The sequence below is a fragment of the Siphateles boraxobius genome, unplaced genomic scaffold (genome assembly GCF_051911475.1).
Source record: "Siphateles boraxobius isolate OS27281-9 unplaced genomic scaffold, OSU_SipBor_1 18, whole genome shotgun sequence".
NCBI lineage: Eukaryota > Metazoa > Chordata > Actinopteri > Cypriniformes > Leuciscidae > Siphateles > Siphateles boraxobius.
In genome coordinates, this window is record NW_027508788.1 from 1,091,864 (window position 1) to 1,113,875 (window position 22,012).

A 22,012-nucleotide genomic window follows, 5' to 3' on the forward strand; every position below is an offset into this window, starting at 1 on the left:
AATGAACAAACCTTTTTTGGAGTCATTTCGTTCATTCAACGAACGAAATGACTCGAAAAAAGATTTGTTAATTTTGAACGAGTCTTTTTTCGAGTCATTTCGTTCATTCAACGGGTGAGTAAATTATCCGCAAAAGTTTTTTAAAAAGTGAACTACTCCTTTAAATTCAAAAAGAAAGAACTGAGTCAGAATTAATCAAATTAATTCCTTAAAAGTCCACCATTTAAAACATATACATAAAAAAAAACTTTATTTTAGAAACATTTGTTTACTGTATTTACAGCATTAGCATCGTCCCGGGAGTATCACTTTGTGAATGAGTCTAAGACCTGGACTGAAGCTCAGAGATACTGCAGAGAGAAATACACTGATCTGGCCACCATTGATAACATGGAGGAAATGAAGAGGCTCATTAAAACAGTACGTTGGACTTACTATGGCTCAGCTTGGATTGGTCTCTATGATGATCTGAACAGCTGGAAATGGTCTCTGGATAATGCAACATTATTGGGAGGATTTAAAAGCTGGTATGTCCAGCAACCAGTCAACTCAGGTGGACATAGTCTGTGTGTGTACATGTCAAATCGGGGAACATGGAGTGAATTATTTTGCTCCTATGGACTTCCCTTTGTTTGCTATGATTGTGAGAACTGCCGATTGACTTTCTAACAAGAAATTCGAACAAAATATTGATGATTCCATGATCACATCACATATTTAAAATGTTTCCCCACAGGAAGAGTGAATACTAGTGCAAGTTACGTGTTTGTTTACGAGTACAAAACCTGGACTGAAGCTCAAAGTTACTGCAGAGAACATCACACAGACCTCGTCAGTATCAGGAATGAGATTGAAAACTACAGGGTTCAGTCATTGCTTTCAAATTATTACACAATTTGGATTGGACTGTACAGAACCAGATCTTGGTCAGATCAGAGCAACTCTTCATTCAGTAACTGGATGACAGGTCAGCCGGATAATGCTGGAAGCAGTGAATACTGCACTGCAGTGTCATTTGGAGACTCTGGGAGCTGGACAGATGAAAACTGCAATACTGTATTATCTTTCATTTGCTACAGTGGTGAGGAGCTAATAATAATGACAACCTTTATTTATTTTTTTAACAACATAACAAATGAGAATAAGATACAGTATATTAGAACATCAAAAAATAAAGGGACACATCAATTCTAAATGTGTGACTAATATTTTTGGTTTTGTATTGTTACAATTTTCCTACTTTGTCAGCATTAGCATCATTCCACCAGTATCACTTTGTGAATGAGTCTAAGACCTGGACTGAAGCGCAGAGATACTGCAGAGAGAATTACACTGATCTGGCCACCATTGATAACATGGAGGAAATGAACAGTCTGATTAACACAGTTAATGGGAGTTACAATGGTTCAGCCTGGATTGGACTGTATGATGATGTGAACAGCTGGAGATGGTCATTGGAAAACAATAATTTCTATCAGGAAGGAGAGAGAGATTTCAGGAACTGGTATCATGAACCAAACAACAATGTTGGGAATGAACTGTGTGTTTACATGGATCATAATGGAAACTGGTATGATTCATCATGTGAAAATTATTACACATTTGTCTGCTATGATGGTAAGACATACCAATTGAACATTTCTTTTTATATATATACATATTTAGTTTCCTTTTTTAATCAGTAAGTCAGTCTCAACAAATGTTACTGTCAGTATTGTAGTAAGACGTGTGGTATTCATTTAAAATATGTTTGACTAATTAACAAATTAACTGACTTGATTTTAAATGTATATTTTTATCTTAGGTAGAGAAAACGCCTCTCAGAAGTATGTTGTGGTATATGAAGGAAGGACCTGGACTGGAGCTCAGAGCTACTGCAGAGAGAAATACACTGACCTGGCCAGTGTGAGCAATGAGACAGAGCGTCAACAGATAATGAGCATTGTGCATTACTATTATTATTATTATTATGGTTATTTTTATGGATATAATATGTGGATTGGTCTGCACAGAAACAGACTATGGTCAGATCAGAGCAGCTCTTCTTTCACATATTGGCTGCCATATACTCCATGGGATGTTTCACAACCAGATAATGGTGCAAATGTCCAAGGACAGCAGGGAGCTCAACACTGCACAGCTGTGTCTCTAAAATACTTTGGTCAGTGGACGGATGAGAGCTGCTTTGCCAATTTGCCTTTCTTCTGTTACAGTGGTGAGCAAATATAACTTCTATACAGAAATAAAAGAATCAGGCTATAACACCAGAAAACAAGAAAATGTGGATGTAAATGTGGATTCTGTAAAATATAGAAAGATTGTATCAAAAGTGTAACATGCTAAAGTTTTGCTAATGCAAGCTTTCTGTTTGCTTTTCGGTGACCCTGATGACCATCATATCAACACACCATTTCAGATGAGTATGGTATGTTTGTGTAGATATGTGATCCATTTGTTAATCAATAATCTTAAAACATTGTAAATTGTTACCGTTTTTGGTTACACTTTATTTTGATAGTGCACTTTAGACATTCTACTAACTTACTAACTATAAGTAACTTTTCAACATGTCAACTAACTCTCATTAGAGTTTTAGTAGGCTGTAGTAGTCTGTCAGTAGACTTTTAGATTAGGGTTCGGTGTTAGGGTTCGGGTTAGGAGAAAAATTTTACTTGTAGTTGCCAAGTTACTTATAGTCAGTAGAATGTCTGTTGGGGGACCAACAAAATAAAGTGTTAGCAAATATTGAGCAGACAGTCTACTAATCCTCTAAGGACAGTTAGTTGACATGTAGCTGCAAAGTTACTTATAGTTAGTAGAATGTCTATAAAGTGGACTATCGAAATAAAGTGTTCTATTTTCACTAGTAAGGTGTACATGTACAAAAATCCAAACTGATCACACTTGTAACACAGCTATTCTTTCAAAACCTGATCTCATGCTTTCATTACAGTTAAACACATTTCAATCCAAATAAACATCGTTTCAAACACAAGATTATTTGTAACATGTAATGAGAACATTTGGTTTAATCACCAAAACACAACAGTATGATATTTTTTCAGTTTAGTACTTTTAACAATCAATTAATTCAACAGCAAAGTCATGTTTCAATTCGCCCTTGTTGCTGAAATAATTACAGTAATACAGGCTAGAGTTGCCACATTAGAAAATACACTTACATTACATAACTTATGTAATTGAATCCATAATGTTTGTAATAGTCTCCCTTTAGTGTATTATCAAAAGCTGTGATGAAGTTATGAAACAGCCATGAGGTTTTGTACTAGAAAAGAGTTTGCTGGGAATACAGTAAATGTCACTGTGCCATATGACTGTATACTGTAGTTGACCTTTGCAGATGAAGGGTGACTAACAGTAATGTGGCAGTCACCATGATAATCTGTTTACAGTATTACATGGCATACATACTGTAATGTACTATATTTTATGCTATCCGTCTCCCTTCTTAGGATGCATCTCTGATCATGGTTATACAGTCATTGCCTGTTTCCTATCCTTTGTACTACAACCCCAAATCAAGAAAGTTTGGGACATTTTTAAAAATGCAATAAAATCAAGAATCTGTGATTTTTTAATTCTATTTAAACTTTTTTTAACTGAAAAAAGTACAAAGAAAAGTTTTCCAATGTTTTCACTGACCAACATAATTGAATTTTGTAAATATGAACAAATTTTGATTTTGATGGCTGCAACACACCCCAAAAAACACACAGAGACAAAATGAAAGTGAAAAGATTATCCAAATTAGATTATCCAACTCTTTTGAAACAGTCCACAATGAGCAGGTGAATTGGTAATAGTTGAGGGTATCATGTTTGGGTGTAAAAGTGCTTCTCAGTCTTTTTAAGCAAAGATGGGTCATGGCTCATCACTTTGTGCCAAATATCATGAGAGAATTGTCAAACAATTAAAAAAATAAAATTTCTCAATGCAAGATTGCAAAGAATTTATGTCTTTCATAATCTTCCATACATAATATTGTCACAAGAATCAGAGAATTCAGATAAATCTCAGTCTGTGTAGGGCAAGGCAGTAGACCTCTGTTGTATGTGCGTGACCTTTGAGCCCTCAGATGGCATTGCACAAGATACCATCATGCTAATCCGTTAAATACAGCCACATGTAGTCAGGAGTAATTTGGAAAACCGTTTTCACTGAAAACAGTCTGACGCTGCATCAAGAAATGCCACTTGAATCTCTATTACGCAAGGAGAAAGCTTTACATAAGTTCTATGTGGAGATGCCGGCGAGTTCTCTGGGCCTGAGCTCATCTCAGATGGTCTAGAAGACAGTGGAAATGTGTGCTGTGGTCCGATGAGTCCATGTTTCAGCTTGTTTTTGGAAAAAAATGGACACCGAGTTCTCAGTCCCAAAGACGAAAGGGACCAACCAGACTTTCACAAGCGACAGGTGCAAAAGCAAACATCTGTACAGGTATTGAGGTGCATCATTGCAAACGGTATGAGTAACTTGCACTATTGTGAAGGTACCATTGACATGGAGAAGCACAGACTGTTGAGCGGCTGTCTTGTATCAGACAAGATTGGGCAAATATTCCACTAGCAAAACTCCAACAATTAGTATCCTCAACTCCCAAATGATTAAAAAGTGTAATTAAAAGGAAAGGTGAAGTGACACAGTGGTAAACATGTCTCTGTCCCAACTTTTTTGGGGTGTTGCAGCCATCAAAATCAAAATTTGTTCATATTTACAAAATACAATTATGTTGGTCAGTGAAAACTTTGGAAAACTTTTCTTTGTACTTTTGTCAGTTAAAAAAAGTTTAAATAGAATTAACAAATCACAGATTATTGATTTTATTGCATTTTACACAATGTCCCAAATTGTCTTGATTTGGGGTTGTATATCCTGCTTTATGTTGTATGCATGTAATACAAATTGTAAATCTCTCTGCCCTTTAATTGTTATAGCCTCTGTCAAAATACTTTCTGTATTTTGACATTTTCAACAAACATCACTTAGTATGATTTATAAGCTGTTTTCCTCATGGGGACCTACAGTATATATCCCCACACGGACAAAGATTTCGGATATCGCCATCTTTGTAGAGACATTTTATACCAATAATGTAGAGTTTACCAGGACACACAGACCACACATACTTTAAACATAGTGGTTATAATCTAAGAAAAATCACATATAATGTAAAAATAATTCATTACATTTGGTTATCTGTATCAGAAATTGCAAAAAAAGTAGAAACTATATCTCTGTGTCTATAGGTGTACCAAATGATTTATTGATTAAGATCAGTTTGATTAAATAATAGACAAATGTATTAAACTGAACAAGGAGAGATGCAAATCAAATGTTTGATAGTAATGGCAATATGAAAGGCAGCTATACTGTGAATGAAACATTTATATAGATGAAACAGTTATTTTGTTTTGTGAAAAGGATACTTAGTGATTTTGAGTATTGTATTAACACAACTGAAAACACGATCAAATGTTTGACAAAAGTGCACTTTTGATGATCTGTTGTGATATTAACACTAAGAGTTTTGAAAATGTACACCTGGTGAAAATAGCACCAAAGCGAATAAAAAAAGTAATTGTAAACTGTAGTACATAAATGTATAAATTATGACACCTGACTTATTTTTTATTATTATTATTGATCAGTGATGGGAATGCGAGTAGAAGTTACAAGTCTAGAAAATTTGTCAGAGTCTCAGATTGAAGAGCTGGTGATTATACAGGTAAGTAACTCAACAGTCAAACCATTCATTTACCTACATAAATTAAAATTGATTTTTACATAAGCATTGTATAACATATATTATTAATTGACCACATATAACCTTACAACAGAGCAATAAATACTTTAAAAATGTAATAAATTAATGAAAATACGACTGAAATATATATCAGCACATGGTAGGTTTGTCATAAAGCTCATATATTTTCAGTTACAAGAGGAGCTGATCAGACTTGGACTTCCCAACAATGTGACCATGCATTTGAGAGACTATCGTAAAATCAATCCCTGACAGTGGACGACAGTGCTTTGCCGTTTCCAATAAATGCAGTTGTGGGCTCAATACTCAATACAATACAATACTAATCTAGCATGAAATTATACTATAATCTATGAAGACTTTTACAAATGAATGATGCAGATTTTGTTTTTCCAAAATGTTATGTCATTGGCATGCGTTGTTTAATGGACCTATTAGTGAAGGGGGTTATATAAAAATACTAACAATATACTTGATTTTCAGTCAGAGGTGTAAAATTATAACACAGTACAGTACAATGTACTGCTCATTATATATTGTTGACATGAATGTGATATTTTGATCTGAATATAATTTATGGAAGATGATGATTTTGAAAACATGATTAAATGAAAACATGATTAAAACAGTGATCCTGACAACTTTTTTTCAATCAATCAATCAATCAATCAACATTTATTTGTTAAGCACATTTAAAAACAACACAAGTTGGCCAAAGTGCTGTACATGTCTAAAAATTACTCAATAAACACTCAACAAACATTACTCAACACAAAGCAATGGCTCAATATGGTCAAGTCAAGTCACCTTCATTTATATAGCGCTTTTAACAATACATATATTGTTTCAAAGCAGCTTTATAGTGATAATAGGAAATTAAAGTAACAGGGTTTGTTTTGGCTTTACAGCAGCTCTAGAATAAAGTTATTGTCTATAAAGTTAGTTTTGATTGATTCACTTCCGATCCGGACGCTCATTTGCACAAAACAGTGCCTGGTGGCTCCAGAACGCAAACCATGAACTAGGTTCCAAGGTACAAGCCTTGAAAAATATATAATACTGAATTTTTTATCGCTTCCGCGTATAAACCGGAATTATCCCAACAACGTTTTATCTGTACAGACGTAAAGAGAAGCGAAGGAGGCCTTCACAGGGCACAGAGACAAGTTGACACTCCAGGACTGCGTTGTCGTACATCTGGATTTATGGGAGGTGTTCCCTGTGCTGGCTGACCTAATCTATGCAGCCTAACATTGAATTATAGAAGTCTATAATGTGTTATGTGTATGCTAGGTCAAAGAGATGTGTTTTGAACTGACAGAGTGTGTCTGGTGAGGGCAATCACCCATAATAGCATAATATACAACACTGATCAGTGTCCCAAAACCTAGAGGCAATTGTATGCCACAGTGTACTTTTACTTTTCCTCTTACTTTGTTACACAAGTTTAATAGTTTGATCTAATTCTTCTGCTTTTCACATACTGTAGCTATTTTCTAACTAAGAATTCAGATTCAAAATTAAATAGCCTACACTTTTTCATAACAGGATAATCAAATATTAGGCACCTATCTGTCATTAATCTCTCATTTAATCTACACCAAAGCATCAGCATCAAGGGTTACGCCACATATTTGACTTCAGCAACATTAAATGCTTTTGGCTCTTGAGTGTCTTGTGACCGATTGCACATGCCAACTTTGATACTGCAAAGTTCAAACATTTGAAGTGACACTGCTTTTTGACTACATTCACAATACAACCGTATTTAATAACAGGTGTGACTCGCAAACTACCCCATTTGCACAGCATTTTACATATATTTGATTAAAAACTGCATGAACAATTAACCGATGTCAATCCCTTTTTTTGTTCTCACACTAGCTGTAAACAAAAGTGATAAAAAATGAGCAGGATGTATATGAATGTATACTGTATATGTAAATGAATGATGAATGATTTGGAATTAATGATTCTATATGAATTATTTGGACCATGCTTCTCTTCGCAAAATGACAGCTTTTTACAAAGATGCACAGCTAACATAAAAAAAAAAAATAGTAAATCAAACATTAAAAAAAAAAAAATAATAATTAAAGACACTTTTAGATTTAATCTCCACACCAGAGATATTGGATCCAGTCTTTTTACCAGATCCCGTTAGAAGACATAAGTTTTGTCTGGCATCCGAAACAATCAATACAGTTTTGTCTGATACCCAAAGCCAGTTAACAGCAAGTCTTGTCTGATACAAAAAAAATCAGTTAATAAAACTGTATTTTGTCTATTACCCAAAAAAGTATTAAATAAAAGTCTTCTATCATCTTAGTTGCATACGTTTCAAATCTCAGACTTCATCTAAACTTCATTCCTACTTCCCCTGGACCACATCAGGTCTTTATCCTGTACTTCGTCAGACCAGTAGCTATTTACTTGAAACACGATAGCATACATTATATATTATACATTATATAGGGGCAGCAGTGGCTCAGTGGTTCATGTAGGTTGTCTACAAACCGAAAGGTTGGTGGTTCAATCCCCGGTTCCACCTGACCAAGTGTCGAGGTGTCCATAAGCAAGACACCTAACCCCAACTGCTCCCGACGAGCTGGGTGGCGCCTTGCATGGCTGACACCGCCGTCGGTGTATGAATGGGTGAATGTGAAGCAAATATGTAAAGCGCTTTGGTGGCCATTCGGTCTGTGAAAGCGCTATATAAATGCAGTCCATTATATGAATTATAGAAGCTCTATAGCTATTGGTAAGAATTTTATGATTTATAATTATTATAGGCTTAAATTCAATTATTCTGACATTGAGACTGACTTGGTAACCACAGGTTAAGCCATGCTGGCTACTCCCTACCAAATTATATTATGATATTAAGAATCTCCATGTTATTAAAAAATAAATAAAACAGTAGCCTAAAACACAGGTAAAAACTACAAACACCTTCACAAAGAAACTGCCTTAATATTATAAAAAAATATTGTATTCCCATATTCACCTAATAAATCTAATAGCCTTCAATATAAATGACTATATTAATAACATGGTATAAAATAAAAATATAAAACATATCTGTCTAAACCATGGTAATACATTACTTTCACTACATCCATGGTAAATGCTTGTAAGGGTGGTGATTGGGGATTTAAAAGTCTTCTAACTTCGTTCATGGTACAGTGTTTCTCTTGGTTTCCTCATCAGACTTGTTGGAAATGTTGAGGCTATTTGATCTGAATCTAGTTTAATCATCGAGTTTTGTGGTTTGTAACAGAGAGATGTGTGTCGAATTTAAACACTTCTCACTGAATGTCATTTGAGCTTGCGTTCCGTTATCCACTGGGCCTTGCTGCATAGTTCAAACTAGTGAAACAACTGAAAATAATGCTATTTGTTCACTCTGAGTCAAACTGCTCAACTGCTCAAAGAAACACTCATCTCCATAATGGTGAACAAATATTTTCAATAAACCATTAACATCTAAACTTATGTTAATTCTCAAAAAGAAAATGACAGAAATAAAGTCAGTCTGGTTAGTAATAAGAGAGATTTAATATCCTTTAAGTTGATTTCATCTAAGGTGGTGGCTGAAGTCAGTTGTAGTTCTTGTGTTTCTCTTTCCTTCTGTGATTCTGCTTGATATGAGCTTATTATCAGCAATAAACAATAAAGAGTTCTAAATTCATCTTTAACGTCTGTCTGCTATTCGATATTTTTGTTTAAGTGTTACTCATTTTAAATGGTTGAATTTTAAGGAATTAATTTGATTAATTCTTACTCAATTCTAATTTGTTAAATTTAATTAATAATATTGCTTTTAATCTGTTGCCACAATTTTATTGAGTAGATATAGCGTATTACTTTTTACAGTGATTTCACAATGAGTTTATTTCCTATACAAATGCCCTTAAAATTATAAAAAGTAAAAATGCAAAAAAACAACAACAACTTTTTGCTATAATAGAAGAATATGATTTGAAAAACAAACCCTAGCCTTTTGGTTTAATTTATTTATTGTTATTTTTTTAATTCTTCTTCATGTAATGCAAGTATGCATCTGATCTTACTGTAATATTGCAATGATGTATAAATGTTGCCATTTTTAAATGCGTGTACATGACATTGTTCAAGAAAAAACAAACGAACATGTGTCTCGTACCCAAGCCTTCAATCACCCTACTAAGCGATTATGAAAATTTCTGTCTATCCCTCCTCCGCCCCAGAGATCTGCTACGGGTAATCTACCATTTTCGTGCTACAGCTTGTACTTTATGTTTTTAATTTTGACTATGCTGAACAAATTATTGTATTTACTTCGCAGTAACAGCAGCAACATAGCAGATCTCATATGCCAAAACTTATGTACTGGTATAATCCATTCCCATGCAATAATTGCTAGTCGAAATAACCCACTCATAGAGTATAAATTGATCAATCGATCAATTGATTGATCGTTGATTAATCAATAGCATCCCTACTTTGGAGCTCAACTTTCAAGTTGGTGGAAATCAAAAAATTACCATAGAACAAATACTGCTCTGAACATTTTGTATAGCCCTGGATGGTAATTGTTAAAATTACGTCTGTAAAAAAATAGTTTTGCATGGCACTTCAGTGACAAAACTCATGCATTCGGGTGGCGATTTTTTTTCTCGGTGAAGGAGCGAGTTTTGTGGGAGCATGAATGTCTGCTGTAAATGAAATGTCGTTTGGAATAATAAGAATAATATATATACTGTAATAATATCATATTTATTATTTGATTATTTAAATCTCCTGCTTAAAATAAGATAGATGTGCTGTAGTTAAAATGGTTTTCCTTATTGCATTTTATCTCAAAATGATGCATCACCGTGAAAATCACAGACTATAGCCCCTGTAAATGTTGAATTTAATTTATGTCCCCATGAGAAAAAGTTACTGACCCGCTAAAATGGTTCATGGACTTTTATGACGTCAGCGCGGACTTCAGATTCTAGAGAGCATTTGATCGGACAGAAGATGTGATGAGAAGCTGAAGCGTCCCGCCCCCTATGATATACAGGTCCTTCTCAAAAAATTAGCATATTGTGATAAAGTTCATTATTTTCCATAATGTAATGATAAAAATTAAACTTTCATATATTTTAGATTCATTGCACACCAACTGAAATATTTCAGGTCTTTTATTGTTTTAATACTGATGATTTTGGCATACAGCTCATGAAAACCCAAAATTCCTGTCTCAAAAAATTAGCATATCATGAAAAGGGTCTCTAAACAAGCTATTAACCTAATCATCTGAATCAACTAATTAATTATAAACACCTGCAAAAGATTTCTGAGGCTTTTAAAAACTCCCAGCCTGTTTCATTACTCAAAACCGCAATCATGGGTAAGACTGCCGACCTGACTGCTGTCCAGAAGGCCATCATTGACACCCTCAAGCAAGAGGGTAAGACAGAAAGAAATTTCTGAACAAATAGGCTGTTCCCAGAGTGCTGTATAAAGGCACCTCAGTGGGAAGTCTGTGGGAAGGAAAAAGTGTGGGAAAAAACGCTGCACAACGAGAAGAGGTGACCGGACCCTGAGGAAGATTGTGGAGAAGGACCGATTCCAGACCTTGGGGGACCTGCGGATGCAGTGGACTGAGTCAGGAGTAGAAACATCCAGAGCCACCGTGCACAGGCGTGTGCAGGAAATGGGCTACAGGTGCCGCATTCCCCAGGCCAAGCCACTTTTGAACCAGAAACAGCGGCAGAAGCGCCTGACCTGGGCTACATAGAAGCAGCACTGGACTGTTGCTCAGTTTTGCATGTCATTCGGAAATCAAGGTGCCAGAGTCTGGAGGAAGACTGGGGAGAAGGAAATGCCAAAATGCCTGAAGTCCAGTGTCAAGTACCCACAGTCAGTGATGGTCTGGGGTGCCATGTCAGCCGCTGGTGTTAGTGCACTGTGTTTTATCAAGGGCAGGGTCAATGCAGATAGCTATCAGGAGATTTTGGAGCACTTCATGCTTCCATCTGCTGGAAAGCTTTATGGAGATGAATATTTCATTTTTCAGCACGACCTGGCACCTGCTCACAGTGCCAAAACCACTGGTAAATGGTTTACTGACCATGGTATTACTGTGCTCAATTGGCCTGCCAACTCTCCTGACCTGAACCCCATAGAGAATCTGTGGGATATTGTGAAGAGAAAGTTGAGAGACGCAAGACCCAACACTCTGGATGAGCTTAAGGCCGCTATCGAAGCATCCTGGGCCTCCATAACACCTCAGCAGTGCCACAGGCTGATTGCCTCCATGCCACGCCGCATTGAAGCAGTCATTTCTGCAAAAGGATTCCCGACCAAGTATTGACTATTGTGTGCATAACTGAACATAATTATTTGAAGGTTGACTTTTTTTTTTGTATTAAAAACACTTCTTTTATTGGTCGGATGAAATATGCTAATTTTTTGAGACAGGAATTTTGGGTTTTCATGAGCTGTATGCCAAAATCATCAGTATTAAAACAATAAAACACCTGAAATATTTCAGTTGGTGTGCAATGAATCTAAAATATATGAAAGTTTAATTTTTATCATTACATTATGGAAAATAATGAACTTTATCACAATATGCTAATTTTTTGAGAAGGACCTGTATATACCACCTGGCCAGCGACTGTGGCTGTACATTCGGCAGTAAATGCATGCTCAGTGTCAGCTGCTCGAACTCATCAGTTCCATCAGTTAACTGTCGGAGTTACAGGAGTAACATACTGAACATTGCTTATTTAGAGTCGGAGTGACTGTGTCAGGCACGTCCGAAAGCGAGTAACTTTAGAAAACTGGATCAGCGCTGACTCTGTTTTGAACGATTCAGTTCGATTTGGTGAACTGGTTCGACCGGTTCTCAAAAAAAAAAACGGTTCAAAAGAAAGATATGTTCACAAACCGGACATTATACCGTTGTCTCGTCATTGTGCAATATGCGTTGGAGGTGTGTGTTCGGTTGCTCAAACACTCAAGTTACTATTGAATTCAACGTATAAGCGCTCAGATTCATTTCCATGGTGCTGTCAAGTACTACTCACAGTCTGTGAAGGAAACTAAACGCTATTGGCTATTTGAAAAGACGGAGGAGCCAAATATGTCCCACCTTAGCTTCATGTTTCAATAGAAATTATGTCCACACGTCATACACAGCTGCGCGTTTCAAGGCACTTCAGTGGGCCTTTAAAGCAGACAAATAAAATGCAGAAAATATGCCAGGTTCAACTTTTTTTGGCAAAGCCAATTTCTCAAAAACAATTAATATGTTAAAGGGGTCATATAATGCCATTTTTATACAAGTTAATATGATTCTTTAGGGTCTAAATTAAAAGTTTGTAATATACTTTAATTAAAAATTCTCATTAGTATTGTAAGAAAACACTCATTTTACCTTGTCAAAAACCGCTCTGTTTTCAGCACGCCATTTAAGTGCATGTGTCTTTAAATGATAATGAGTTTTGCTCACACCGCCCCTCTGTTCTGTGGGGCGTTTTTACACAACACACGTGGGAGTGTTGCCTTGACAACAGCTGAGGGTATATTTTGGAGAAAGAATGGCAGCAGGAGTCTCTGAGAACACATCTGTGCAACCGTATCAATTTGAACCAGAGTCGGACCAGGAACAAGATGTCGTACGACAAGTAAGGCTCGAAAAGGAAAGTTTCTGAATGGTTGGTTAACGTAATGTCACTTTGATCTATCTTTGCATGTACTGGCAGGGTAGAGTAGTGAGATGACAGATTGATGTTTCAGCTAATGGTCATGAAATTTTTTTTTTTCGGTAAATGTAGGCTTGTCAGTGATGTGTAACGTTATCTATGCAGTGTTAGGTAGCCTACAACTGTCAGAAATGATTCGCGCAAACATGAAAGCATTGACGTTGATCGTGGGGAATATTCTCTTCGAAAACAAAACTCAGCCACTACGTCTTCAGCGGTTCGTATTTAGGAACACCAAAATGATTGCTGTGTTCGTCATTACACCCAAAAACAGAACACCACAATCGCTTAGACGCCATTCTGCTCCAGGGTATATGCACAGACGGTTGGTCTAGGAACGCCCCCGGGAACGCCTGTCACGTGATGTGTATTTAGCCCATGGGGGAAAACATTGCCTTGGCGCTCATTGAAATACACGCGACAATCATGCCAAAGAGGTGCTGTGTCATTTTCTGTACCGCCAATAAACAAACAAATTATGAATTGAAGTTCTACATCCTTCCTAATAAACACACAGAACCGGAAAGGAGGACAAAATGGCTACAAGCAATAAATAGTAGTGTACAATACTTCTGTGATGTTCTGTAATACCTCTAGTTCTATAGTATGTCCCAAAATACTATAGTATGCCTATAGGATTACTATAATATTTAGTCCTAAAATACTATAAGATTTCTATAGTTGTTTTTCATAAGGGATGTCTCATTCACATTAGCGTTATCAGCTGAAGGCTCGCTTGATAGGCCAATCGCTACGGTCTACACTCAATACAGACTGCAGTCTGTGGATAACTGTCAGCACAGTCCCTCGGCAACTTCGCACCACTGATTACCGTTTTACAAAAGGATTAATAGTTTGGAGTGAAGCATACGTATAATTGGTAAGTGACAAGGTTTTATGAAGTTATAGTATGCAACATATACGAAAGTTGATTGAGTTATAGGCTAATGTTACCGCTACAGCTACCACGATGTCATACCTGGAGATTCAACCAGATAACAAAATATGTCTGGAAACGACACCTCCGGCCATTTGGTTGGGTAATTGACAAGTTTTTAATTAAATAAGGGCAATCATAACCTATTGCAGTTAATTTTGCAATGTACCGTTGCCGGTCGGCAGGCGTCAATAACTCGCAATACGACATTTTTGTCATTCAAATACACACGACGTTCACGTGTTTTCCCCACGCCGACCACGCCCCAGACTATGACTAGTTGCCGACTGTATCTATCAACAATGGCGGACTACGATGACAGCTCGCTCAGGGCTGGTCTGTGTTGAAACACTGCTGTCAATTATCAATCGTGGGAGGGGTGTCCGATCTAGTGACGTCACAAGATCGAACGGCTCAATTTGAGGCAGGGGAAAACACAACCCAGGCTCATTGGAAATACGTTACTCTGCCTACGTTCTTGCAAAACCTGAAATACGTACCTCCAGGTACATTTCCCTGCACTTTTCGAGTGAAAAGTCCACTAGAGGCGCTAAGTGGTATCATTTTTTCTCCGTTCCAGATGGTTAAATAAAGGTTATAAAAATGACAATACCAGTAATGTTCAGACTTCTCAGTAGCCCTATACACTCATTTTAATATAAATTAGCAATTTTTTCCACGCTTTTGAGGTGCCACACAGCCAAGTCTCATGGCAGTTTGTGATATGGTCACGTCATTTAATCTACTGGTTCGTGATAACTGAAACGTTTATTACATTATTTTCGTGATATCAGCATTTTTATTTATTTATTTTATTTATTTTTTTACTAATGTAATGCACAATTCTTTCTGCCAGTCGGGCTGGAGCAGAGAAAGCTGTTTAATCGACATTTATTCACGATATCGTATCATGTTTATATATGTATTTCTTTTAATGTTATTATTTCGGTCTTATTGCCAGGGAAGCTGGACTGCTTTGCTGTTTATTGATTTAAAAAAAAAAAAAGTATAAACGACTAAGCGAATTTTATCAATAGGAAATCGCGTTGAAGAAGTCTCCTTCCGAACACATGGCGATATTTGGCATCAGCATGTGTGCCAAATGTTGGTAAGTAGCAAAATACACTGTCCTAATAATGTTTGATATAATGTCTTTTCTTTTTTTTTTTGAACTTACATTTTTATTAATTCTTGACAGAGCAGTTACATGCATCAGCAATAATGATCAAATATGTTACTAGTGTACAATCTTGAAAAGAAAAAAAATAATATATTTCAATATTACATTTTGCATTTCCATGTGGTTTCAGCATCACCATACACACACAAAAACAAAAACAAAATTCACTTTTGGTGGTAGAGTAGGGACCCATAAACCAGAACCCTAACGTGTTGGCCCGTTACACGAATAAGACTTCTGCTGGACTCCATCGTAGACTAAAAACAGATTTCTGAAGTCGTAATGAGTATGTTATCTTTTCCATTTGATACAGTTCCCGTACTTTTTGAACCCAGACGTTGTAACAGGGAGGCTGTACTTGCATCCACTTAATTGTGATGCATTTCAAGGCTGCTGTGAACAGAACATTTAAGAGATATGATTTAGCACGTCCTTGCACACTAGCTGGCATAATACCAAGTAATGCAACTGTTGCATCCTTCGGAATGGCCTCCTGAAAAATCTGGTTTATAGCCTTGTACACCTCGTCCCAGTAGTTTTGTAATATAGGGCATGACCAAAAAATATGTGTATGATTAGGCACTGCTGGCCCACAGTTTCTCCAGCACAAACTTGGATTTTGGGATCTATCTTAGCAACAACATCCGGGGTCCTGAAATATCTACTAATAACTTTCCATTTATATTCCCGCCACGTGTTTGAACTTGTAACCCGATGTGCCCCAGTCCACACTCCCTCCCACATTTCGTCAGAAATAATTTTGTCCGTCTCTGCTTCCCATCTTTGTTTTGTCCGAGTGGGCCCATTAATATTCATTGACAAAAAGACTTTATATAACTTTGTTATCAGTTTCTTATCCCCTTCACCTTTTTGGAATTGAATCAGAGTGTTCTCAATTGGTGTGGGGTTTAGTATTTTTCCCCAGTCTTTATGTGAAATCAAAAAAGAGCGCAACTGTAAGTATCTAAAGAAATCTCTTTTCTTGAGATGAAAGTGCCTATGTAACTCTTCAAATGACATAAGGTTGTTCCTGTTGATTAACTGATGTAAAAACGTAAGCCGCTGTTCTTCAGCCCATTTTGAAAAACTTTTGTCAGAGGAATTGGGAGCGAAGGACTTAATATGTCCGATGCTTGTCAAAATTGACAAACCTCTTGGCAACTTAAATGCAACTCGTTCCTTGTTCCAAATGTTAAATGTGGTTCTAGTCCACAACGGCAGTTCTTTTATTGGGATATCTAAAAATGGCAATACATTTAATGGTTCAGAGCACATTGTTTGTTCAATACTAAGCCACCTCGTCTGAGAATCTCCTTGGATCCAAGAAATTAAAGGCTTTAACTGTGCTGCCCAGAAATAATACTTTAGAACTGTAAGATTAAGCCCCCCTTCTCCCTTACTTCTCTGTAGTGTTTTATATTTTATACGAGGGCGCTTGCTCTGCCATATGAATTTTGATATTATTTTGTCCAAATCAGTGAATGTGGATTTTGGTACTACTATTGGTAACATCTGGAACAAATACAATAATCTCGGTAGCAGATTCATGCGAATGGTTTCGATGCGACCGAGGAAGGAGAGGGGCAATGCTGACCACCGCTCCAGGTCTTTCTTAATTATATCCAGCGTTTTACCATAGTTGGCGTGAAACAAATCATTCAGTGCGAGGGGAATACTAATGCCTAAATATTTAATGCCTTCTTTAGACCACCTAAAACTGCTTTGTTGTTTAACCTCCATTGGGATATTGCTATTGACGTCCATTGGCTCCGTCTTATCAACATTTATTTTATAGCCAGAAAAATAGCCATAAACAGAGATCATTTCCTTCAAATTTGGTATTGATGATACAGGATCGGTCACATACAATAAGACATCATCCGCATATAATGATATTTTATGTTCTTCTGTGCCAGTCAGAATCCCTTTAATTTCATCATTGTCCCTGATGAGTTGAGCCAATCGCTTAATGCTGATTGCAAACAAGAGGGGTGACAGGGGACACCCCTGCCTACAACCGCGCTCCAGCTTAAACCTTGCTGATCTGAAGCCATTGACTCTAACAGCCGCTTGTGGAGATGAATATAGTGTCTGCATCCATTCTACAAATTTGGGCCCGAATTTGAACCTCTTTAATGTCTGAATAAGGTATTTCCACGACACGCGGTCATATAATGTCTTTTCTGATGGTCGAAATGAATCAGATTATCTCATGTTCAGTCACTGCATTATCTGTCATCTCCACGGAGGCTTTGCGTTTCATTGCTTTCTAATTCAAAACAAGGTGATTAAACACTATCTGTCACGTGACGTGCTACAGGCCTAGACGTTCTATTAGTTAATAATATTCAAATTAGGTTTAAAGTAAGTTAGTACAATTAGTTCCAAAGTGGTATTGTAGTAGAATCACAGTAAAAACAACACTTACCTTGCTTTTACCACAGTAACCTTAGTTTTACTGTGATAGGTGTGGTACAAGGACAGTAACCACAGAACTTACCATGCTTTTACCACATTATTTGTAGTTTTAATGTGATATTTGTTGTAAATCCATATTAACCACAACACTTACCATACTTTTACCACATTATTTGTAGTTTTAATGTGATATTTGTTGTAAATCCATATTAACCACAACACTTACCATACTTTTACCACATTATTTGTAGTTTTAATGTGTTATTTGTTGTAAATGCATATTAACCACAACACTTACCATACTTTTACCACATTATTTGTAGTTTTAATGTGATATTTGTTGTAAATGCATATTAACCACAACACTTACCACACTTTTACCACATTATTTGTAGTTTTAATGTGATTTTTGTTGTAAATGCATATTAACCACAACACTTACCATGCTTTTACCACATTATTTGTAGTTTTAATGTGATATTTGTTGTAAATGCATATTAACCACAACACTTACCATGCTTTTACCACATTATTTGTAGTTTTAATGTGATATTTGTTGTAAATGCACAGTAAACACAACACTTACCATACTTTTACCACCGTAACCTTAGTTTTACTGTGATAGGTGTGGTAAAAGGACAGTAACCACAAAACTGTCCGTGCTTTTACCTCAGTATTGGTAGTTTTACAGTGGTATTTGTTGTAAATGCATATTAATCAGAACACTTATCATGCTTTTAATGCCTAATAATGTAACAAGAAACATTTGTAAGGTAAATCAGTAATTTTTCCATTAAATAATCCGATATATTTTATATAATGATATTTTCTTTTCTCTTTTTTTCAGCTGAAAAGACCAAAAGGGCCTTTCGGACTCAGTCAGCTCATTATTGTTTGAGGAGAAGTAAATGGGAGACGAAAAGCTACAAAGGCAAATATTCGCAATGGTATGTATGTGTTGGTTTTAACCCTAAATCAAACATTTTATCAAGCATTTGTTGTTTCTTAAACCTTCTTACAAAACCCAAAGCCCAATCAGTACAAACATAGTCTCAAAGTCTTAATAATTTACAAGATTTAACAAGTTGTCAAATTCGTACAATACTTGTACATAATCATGCAGCTTTTACTCCTAGTACTGTCAATGGCTAGTGCCTCAATTCCTGTACATATTTATCTCCATATTTGTAAATCAGTTCCGCGCCTTCTTGGAAAGTAGTCGGACGTCCCATACACTATCAAAAAAGTTTATACTAATTGCATTGTATTCATTAAAATTATTACAATTTGGATCCTGTCTGTTGATATTCCAATGATACATGATGTCTCTCCACAACTCATAACCTTCCTCTGTATGCAAGAGTGGAAAAGCTAATTTGACTTGTCACATGACATCAGATACTCGATTATTTTGTTGTAATCCGATCAGTTACACTGCTGATAACTGTCCCGTTTGCATGTAAATCATTTTGTTGTTTTTTTACATGTTATCATGTAACATATTATATCATGTTATCATAATCACGTTTTTAAGTTTATATGATTATTGCATGCTATTAAAGACATACTTTTATTCATAGAAATGCTCACATATCAGTGAACTTATTACATAAAAATGCTTTTAATATACAATTATGCAACACTCCTTACATAAATTAAATCCTACAGTTATATATAAACTGACTACTTGCAAGTAATGTATTAAAATGACCTTCCTTTCTGTTTTGCAGGATTATCTTTTTTAAAGCTCTACAATATCAAACTCAACAGCTCTTTTAGGAACCAACCCTCACAAGATCTACTAGTGAGTCGCAGCAAATCTTGCCGTGATCAGCCCTTCCCAGGTAAAGTTTCTACAATATTTCAATCAGTATTTACTTATCAAATGTTCTCCTCTGAATCGTATGGTAAATTAACTTAATTATAACTGTGTTAATTGGTATGTTTCAAGAACAATAGTAATTGCACATAGAGTAAGTGGAGACTTTCTTGTTTTACAGCAGAGAAGGAAGACCAGTCCTTATATCAACGCAAGCTAATCTAATAAATCCTTTGTTTCGGGTGAGGAAGAAACATCTGGTGCCCAAAGAAATCAGAAAGGTGCGTAAGTCCATTGGTGTAATGTGGAAAGGTAAGACCCAAAAGCGATTTGCAGATAACAGTCTCTTTAATAGCAAGAGATAAATTCAGTCCAACAGAAAAATCCTTCAAGATAAACAACAGAAAGGTAGCCGTAGATGCTGGCGTTCCAATAACGAAAATAATAGAGTCTCTCCTTAAAGTAGACAGCGGCAAACAGTCTGTGAACAGGAACCGGCGGGCGCTGTTCTCTGATCCCCTCGAGAGAATCAGCGTACTACAGATAGTAGAGATGAATGCTCTGGGCGATCGTCTGCAGCAGGCGGGCTGGACAGAGTGTAGAGCAGAGATTAATAGAGAACAAATAAAGACCGACCTGAGCCAGGCTGGATGGCGGATAGAACACGAACAAGACTCGGACAGGACTCGGCCAGGATGGATGCAGCAGGTAGTAAGTTGTCTCTTGCATGTGTAGAGAATGTAATAATCTGGCAAAGAAACAGGGAAAAGGGAGAGCAGGAAATAGCACAAACAATCAGGGAGAAGAGAGAACAGGTGTGAAGGAGTGAGTGTAATGAGGGTATAACTAGAAACAGCTGAGAGTACTGAAGGTGCGTGAGGTAATGGGTGTGTGTGACCAGAAGAGGGAGACAGGAGACTACCAGACTCATGACAGTACCCCCCCCTCAACGAGCGCCCCCTGGCGCTCCCAAGGGAGGGGCCTGGCGGGCACGGAGGAAATCATCAATGAGCGAGCGGTCCAGGACGTCCCGGGAAGGAATCCAGCTTCTCTCCTCAGGGCCATACCCTCCCAGTCCACTAGGAATTGGTGTCCACGACCCCGACGACGCATATCAAGGAGCTTGCGAACGGTGTAAATAGGGGCTCCTTCGACACGAAGCGGGAGAGGAGGGGGGGTGCGAGGAGGGGCGCGCACGACTGGTTTGATGCAAGAGACATGAAAAACGGGGTGAACACGACGAAGATTAGGGGGAAGTTTCAATCTGACGGCGACAGGACTGATGACCTTAGAAATTTGATAAGGTCCGATGAAACGAGGAGCCAGCTTGCGGGAAGTGGCCTGGAGAGGCAAATTGAGGGTGGAAAGCCACACTCTCTGGCCACAAATATATCTAGGGCTCCTGACACGACGCTTGTTTGCGGCTCTCTGAGTGCGAACCCTCGAACGACAGAGGGCTGATCTAACCCTTCTCCAGGTGCGCTTACAACGTTGGATGAAAGCCTTTACAGACGGCAAATTAGAATCAGCGTCCTGAGAGGAGAACAGAGGAGGCTGATACCCTAAGCAGCAGTGGAACGGAGAAAGGCCAGTAGCGGACGTCGGCAGAGAATTATGGGCATACTCGGCCCAGGGCAGTTGCTCGGCCCAAGTTGAGGGGTTGCGGAAGACTAAGCTACGCAGAAGACGACCGACGATCTGGTTGGTGCGTTCAGCCTGACCGTTAGTCTGGGGGTGAAAACCAGAAGAGAGGCTGACGGACGCACCGATTAAACGACAAAACTCCCTCCAGAACTGAGAGGTGAATTGAGGACCCCTATCCGAAACGACGTCTGAAGGGAGACCGTGAATCTTGAACACGTGAGTGACCATTATCTGGGCTGTTTCTTTGGCAGAGGGAAGTTTAGCGAGAGGAATGAAGTGTGCGGCTTTAGAAAATCGATCCACGACGGTCAGGATGACGGTATTATTGGCCGACGAGGGAAGACCAGTAATAAAGTCAAGAGCGACATGATACCACGGACGAGACGGAATAGGAAGAGGTCTAAGGAGACCAGCTGGTGGAGAATTACTAGACTTAGTCTGTGCGCAAACGGTGCACGAGGCAATGAAGCGTCGAGCATCTCGTTCG

At 37.4% G+C, this 22,012-nt stretch overlaps 1 protein-coding gene and 1 long non-coding RNA gene across 3 annotated transcripts; both read left to right on the forward strand.

Moving 5' to 3' along the window:
• The first annotated feature begins 818 nt into the window (after positions 1-818).
• On the forward strand, positions 819-3,967 carry LOC143740760 (macrophage mannose receptor 1-like). Its single transcript, XM_077232782.1, has 4 exons — positions 819-1,081; positions 1,255-1,617; positions 1,805-2,215; positions 2,417-3,967. Exons 1-4 carry the CDS (start codon positions 961-963, stop codon positions 2,437-2,439), a joined length of 918 nt encoding a protein of 305 aa, XP_077088897.1. The 5' UTR covers positions 819-960; the 3' UTR covers positions 2,440-3,967.
• Positions 3,968-18,894: 14,927 nt separating this feature from the next.
• LOC143740678 (uncharacterized) lies at positions 18,895-20,108 on the forward strand. 2 transcript variants are annotated; one of them, XR_013204866.1, is made up of 3 exons: positions 18,895-19,009; positions 19,793-19,906; positions 20,063-20,108. It is a non-coding gene; the product is annotated as an uncharacterized LOC143740678 (long non-coding RNA). The 2 variants fall into 2 exon arrangements; XR_013204867.1 differs by having other exon boundaries at positions 20,066-20,098.
• The last annotated feature ends 1,904 nt before the right edge of the window (positions 20,109-22,012 follow it).

Coding starts and splice junctions, on each gene's coding strand:
- LOC143740760 (XM_077232782.1), top strand. CDS start 961: ATGACAGGTCAGCCGGATAATGCTGGAAGCAGTGAATACTGCACTGCA. Junction 1,082..1,254: donor ATCTTTCATTTGCTACAGTG/GTGAGGAGCTAA, acceptor TGTCAGCATTAG/CATCATTCCACCAGTATCAC. Junction 1,618..1,804: donor CACATTTGTCTGCTATGATG/GTAAGACATACC, acceptor TTTTTATCTTAG/GTAGAGAAAACGCCTCTCAG.